At 53.8% G+C, this 4,813-nt stretch overlaps 1 protein-coding gene across 2 annotated transcripts in view; it reads left to right on the top strand.

The window, feature by feature from the left end:
• Kmt5c (lysine methyltransferase 5C) overlaps window positions 1-3,853 on the top strand; it is a 7,698-nt gene extending 3,845 nt beyond the window's left edge. For both annotated transcript variants that reach the window (XM_005369333.2, XM_026777167.1), the window contains 3 exons: window positions 2,145-2,281; window positions 2,424-2,608; window positions 2,714-3,853. In XM_005369333.2, the coding sequence (XP_005369390.1) occupies window positions 2,145-2,281; window positions 2,424-2,608; window positions 2,714-3,219 (828 nt within the window). In that variant the 3' untranslated portion in view covers window positions 3,220-3,853. The remainder of the gene's footprint in view (window positions 1-2,144; window positions 2,282-2,423; window positions 2,609-2,713) is intronic.
• Window positions 3,854-4,813: the final 960 nt, after the last annotated feature.

The raw sequence follows: 4,813 nt of genomic DNA, 5'->3' as shown, positions 1-4,813 counted from the left end.
GCATTGATGGCAGGGGAGGGGAGAATCTCACCTGGGCAGCATGGATGGCAGGGGAGGGGAGAAGCCGAGAAAATCCGGGAGGCCAAGCACCTCTGCTAAGAAACTGGGTAGAAGGGCAGAGTAAGGGAGGAGGAGATAACATGCCGGAACATGTGCTGGTGTTGTCCTGTCATCCCAGTGTCTTGGGAGACTGAGGCAGGAAATTCTAAACTCTAGGCCAATCTGGGCGACTTCAGTGAAACTACATTTCAAAAAGGCCAGGGATGTAGCTCAGGGTGGAGTGCAAGACCACAGAAAGAACAAGCCGAGCGAGGGGTGCAGCTCAGGGTGGAGTGATTGTGTAGCATATGAGTGCTCGCAGTTCAAACCATGGGACCAACAAGAGCAAGAGCAGAGGTTTAGTTAGACACTCTGACTTGTACCTGTGAAATCAGTGTTTGGGAGATAGAGGCAGGAGGATTGCTGCAAGTTGGAAGCCATCTTGGTCTACATAGTGAGTTTCAGGTCACTTAGGGTGATATAATAATAAGATCCTGTCTTCAAAAAAAAAAAACTAAGCCGGGCGGTGGTGGCGCACGCCTTTAATCCCAGCACTTGGGAGGCAGAGGCAGGCGGATCTCTGTGAGTTCGAGACCAGCCTGGTCTACAGAGCTAGTTCCAGGACAGGCTCCAAAACCACAGAGAAACCCTGTCTCGAAAAACCAAAAAAAAAACTAAAAAGAAACCAAGTAATAATAATAAGGTAAGGGGCATCCTGTTGGGCACAGACCTCTGGCCCACTGTGGGAGCCTCCAGGGCATAAATAAGTAAGGGCCAAAGCTCAGTTCCTGACTCGGAACTGGGACAAGTTATGGCTGTCCTGCCTGGCCTCAAGTTTCTCCTGTCAACACCCCTAAGACAGCTGTTCTGTGTTCCAGAGGCTCTCGGGGTAATGACATACAGCCTTCACCAGGCCAGAAAGCAAAGGGCAGCATGCACACTATCAACAGCTTGCTTAGTGATCCAGAACCAGCAGGCTTTGGAGGACCAGAGTTTTTCTAAGTGTTGAAAGAAACTAGGGGCACAAGTGGGCAAAGATATTTCACATAATATGGAAGGGGCCATGAGGCACAGATGGTGACAGCCAGACCAGTGAGCTTAGTTGACTCTCCTAGCTGCATAGTGGGAGATTGGTTTCTAGATGGCTATGGCAGCAGTTTGCAGGATGCTTAGTGGGAAGGAAAGAGGTGTATAGAGTGAGGGTGGCCGTGAGGAGATTGGCAGGTGATGGGCCTTGAAGTGACGAAGGACCAGCTGAAAGCAGAGGAGGACAAGGGTACTGGAGGTGGCACACCCAGAAGGCACTGGCCATTTGGCCTGGAGGCCATGAGCCAAGGAGGCGTCTTTGGGTGTCAGGTTTAAGTGGCTGGCTGGCTAGAAAGCTAGGATGACCATGTCTGCTTGCAGATAGGGAGTACAGAGACAGATGCAGATACGGGAGGGAGACAAGAATGAGGAGCCTGTAGGGTAGGTAACCTTGGGGTGAGTGATCCCAGAGGCAGAGCTGGAAGACATGGGGATTGGGCTACAGAGTGGATAGAAGCCTTGGGAGAAGGGAGGTGGCCACAGAGAGAGAGAGTGGCAAGGGAGTAAGTGAATCTTGAGGGGCTGTGCGATGGGCTAGGTCTGAGGTGTGGAGCTTGGCGCTGACCCCAAGTGCGGGGGAAGAACACGAGGCGTGGTCCCTGCTGGCACTGCATACTGCTGGGAGGCCATTGGCTTGCAGGGAAAGGTAGACACAAGGCAGACTTTTTGTTGTTGTTTTTATTGAGCTATCCATTTTTCTCTGCTTCCCTCCCTTTCTACCCTCTTCCATGACCCCCATGTTCCCAATTTACTCAGGAGATCTTGTCTTTTTCTCCTTTCTCTGTAGATCCATGTGTGTATCTCTTAGGGTCCAGAAGGCAAACTCTTAAGGGGCCATGCAGAGAACAGGCTCTAGCCAGGGCTGCTGCCAATAAATGATGTGGTGGGGCAGGGGTTTCTCAGCTGTGGCCTGCCTAAGCCATTACAGAACCCTTAGACCAGGGTGCCTGTCAGGTTGAAAAGTTGGACAGCTCCCGCCCTGTGACCCAGGCCGGGGTACTGAGTGGGTATGGCCTCAGTTTGTGCCCTCAGATGGGAATACTGCCTGTGTGAAGGTGCTCCGGGACATTGAGCCAGGGGACGAAGTGACATGCTTCTATGGTGAGGGCTTCTTCGGTGAGAAGAATGAGCACTGTGAATGCTACACCTGTGAAAGGTAGGCGTGCCTGAGCGTGGGTGCAGTGTGCCAGCCTTCCTTGGGAGGTCGAGGGTCCTGGGACTGGGAAACATCCTCAGGATTCACTCGAAAATGAAGATTCCAACCCAGCATCTCCCTTTGCCCTTTTCTGTTCCCACAGGAAAGGTGAGGGAGCTTTCAGACTTCAGCCCAGGGAACTGGAGCTGCGGTCACAACCCCTGGACAAGTATCAACTCCGAGAGACAAAGCGGCGTCTGCAGCAGGGCCTGGACAACAGCCAGCAGAGCCTTCTGGGCCTGCGGGCCTGCTCCCACCTGTCCCCACTGCGTCGGGACCCATTCTGTGGTGAGCACACCCCTGTTCTCTAGCCTTTTGGTCACTGCTTTTCTGAACTGCTCAGGCCCTGCTCACCGGCTTCCCCTTTATTTCTCTCTTCCCTGACCACCACAGCTGCCTGCCAGCCCCCATGCCTGCTGCCTGCTAGCCCCCACTTGGACTACTTGCCCCTCTGGCTCCAGTGGATGCCTCAGCCCCAGCCCAGAGTTCGCCCCCGGAAGCGTCGCCGTCCCAGGATCCGCCCGACCTCATTGTTCCCTGTCCTCCGTGCTGCCTATGTTTCCCTACACCGATGGGGAGGCTGTGGTCCCCGCTGTCAACTACGGGGTGAGGCCACAGTGGCCCTGCACCTGCTCCCCAAGACCCGCTGGACCCCACAACAGGACTGGTACTGGGCCCGGCGCTATGGGCTGCCTTCTGTGGTGCGTGTGGACCTTACCCGCCTAGCCCCAGCCCTACCAGCTGCTCCTGCTCCTACTGGGAGCCCAGCCTCTGTCCCCACCGCTGACCTCGTCCCTAAACAGGCCCTTTCCTTTGCTCCTTTCTGCCCACCTAAGCGCCTCCGGCTGGTGGTCAGTCATGGTTCCATTGACCTGGACATCAACAGTGGTGAGCCATGATGGACTGCCTGCAGGGAGCCCAGACTGGAGTATAGTCTCTGTCTTGGACCACTCCAGAAGGGAAGGAAGGAGATGACCCTTGACCCAGGTCTGATCCTGGGAGTGTGTTTTTTAGGATATACCTAGGGAGTTGATCCTCATTGCTCTATGATTGCTGACCCCTGAGCCAACCCCACTCAAGCAAGGGAACCCTGGCCATTTGATGTTCCCCTCCCCATCCCTGTCCCTACCGCAGGACTTCAGGAGCCATCCCCCTCCCCTCAGCCTCTTCCTCCCCAGGGAGCAAAGCCATAAGGGGTGGGGGCCACTCCATGGCGACTCTCTAGAAGCTCAGGCCTCAGGAGGTGCAACTGACTTGGGGTTTGCCCTCCCAAACTGCCCCCACAGTAGGGAGTAGGTTGGCTCTCAGTTCTGCAGTTGTTGGAGGCAGGGGCAGTCAGATGGGGTGGGTGGTACCCAGGGGCACATCCTTGGCCCTGCCCCATGGGTCTCAGGGAGGCCAGGTGTGACCTCATCTTTATCACGGTGCTATCCCTGGTGCTACTGGGGTGTAGGGGAGGCTCCCTCTCTTCCCCACACCAGAATGGGGTATGATGGGGGATTGGAAGAACTTGAACTTTTTATTAAAACCTTCTAAGCCCTTAGGAGTTTTTGTGTTTTAGGGGGATGTCAAGTGGGAGGGTGAGATCTCAGCCTCACTGGGGAGATGAGGTGGCATTCTTTGACACTGATAGCTACCCTGACAAGCCTTAAGAAGGGAGGGACAGTGGGTTCTGGGGACTGCGATACTAAGGTAAAGCCTTGGGACCACAAAAAAAAAAAAAAAAAAAAAAAACCAAAAAAAAGCGTGCTTAGAGGAGATGACCAAGAGTTCTCTGTTGTGGTAAAGTGAGGTGATAAATCGGTGGCTGATGACAGGGAAGCAGAGTAACTTGCCTGAGGCCATGTGAAGACTTGTCCTTTCACTTCTCAGTCAGGTGCCCTTACCTCTAGTGTAGGGCCTAGTGTGGTGGCATCCCTTTAATCCCAGCACTCAAGATGCAGAGGCAGGTTGATGTCTGTGAGTTCAAGGCTAAGCTGGTCTACACAGGGAGTACCAGGCCAGCCAAGGCCTTGTAGACTCTGTTTAAAGAAAAAATCTTTGAGGGCAGGGAGTTGGTGAGCCTGTGCAAAATCTGGTTCTGGGGAGCTTACATAGCTCGGGCCCAGAAACCCAGGAAGTCTCATGTAGCCCAGTTGGCCTCAAATTCCCTGTTGTACTCGAGAAGTTAAAAAAGAAGCAGAGCTTCAGGGTATAGCTCAATGGTAGAGGGCTTGCTTGGTAAATACCAAATTTAATCCTCTACCAGAAAAGAAATAACCAAGAAATAGAGAGCCAGTGTGGAAACTGGTGCTGCCTCTGTGGAACTATCCCTGCTTCTCCCCTTGAACCTTGGAGGTTGATCAGATGACCCCAGAAGCCATAGGATCTGGTCTGGAGAGCCAGTGTCTGGAAATGGAGGGGCCCTTGAGGAGCTGTAGAACAAAGCCTGAGAGCAGAGATGTCCTGACCTCTGCCCGCAGTCCCAGGAAGGAACTACAGAGTGAGACAAAG

This window comes from Microtus ochrogaster, unplaced genomic scaffold (assembly GCF_000317375.1).
Source record: "Microtus ochrogaster isolate Prairie Vole_2 unplaced genomic scaffold, MicOch1.0 UNK47, whole genome shotgun sequence".
Taxonomy (NCBI): domain Eukaryota; kingdom Metazoa; phylum Chordata; class Mammalia; order Rodentia; family Cricetidae; genus Microtus; species Microtus ochrogaster.
Note: the sequence above shows the minus strand (reverse complement) of the source record. Positions and strands in the feature narration are given on the sequence as shown.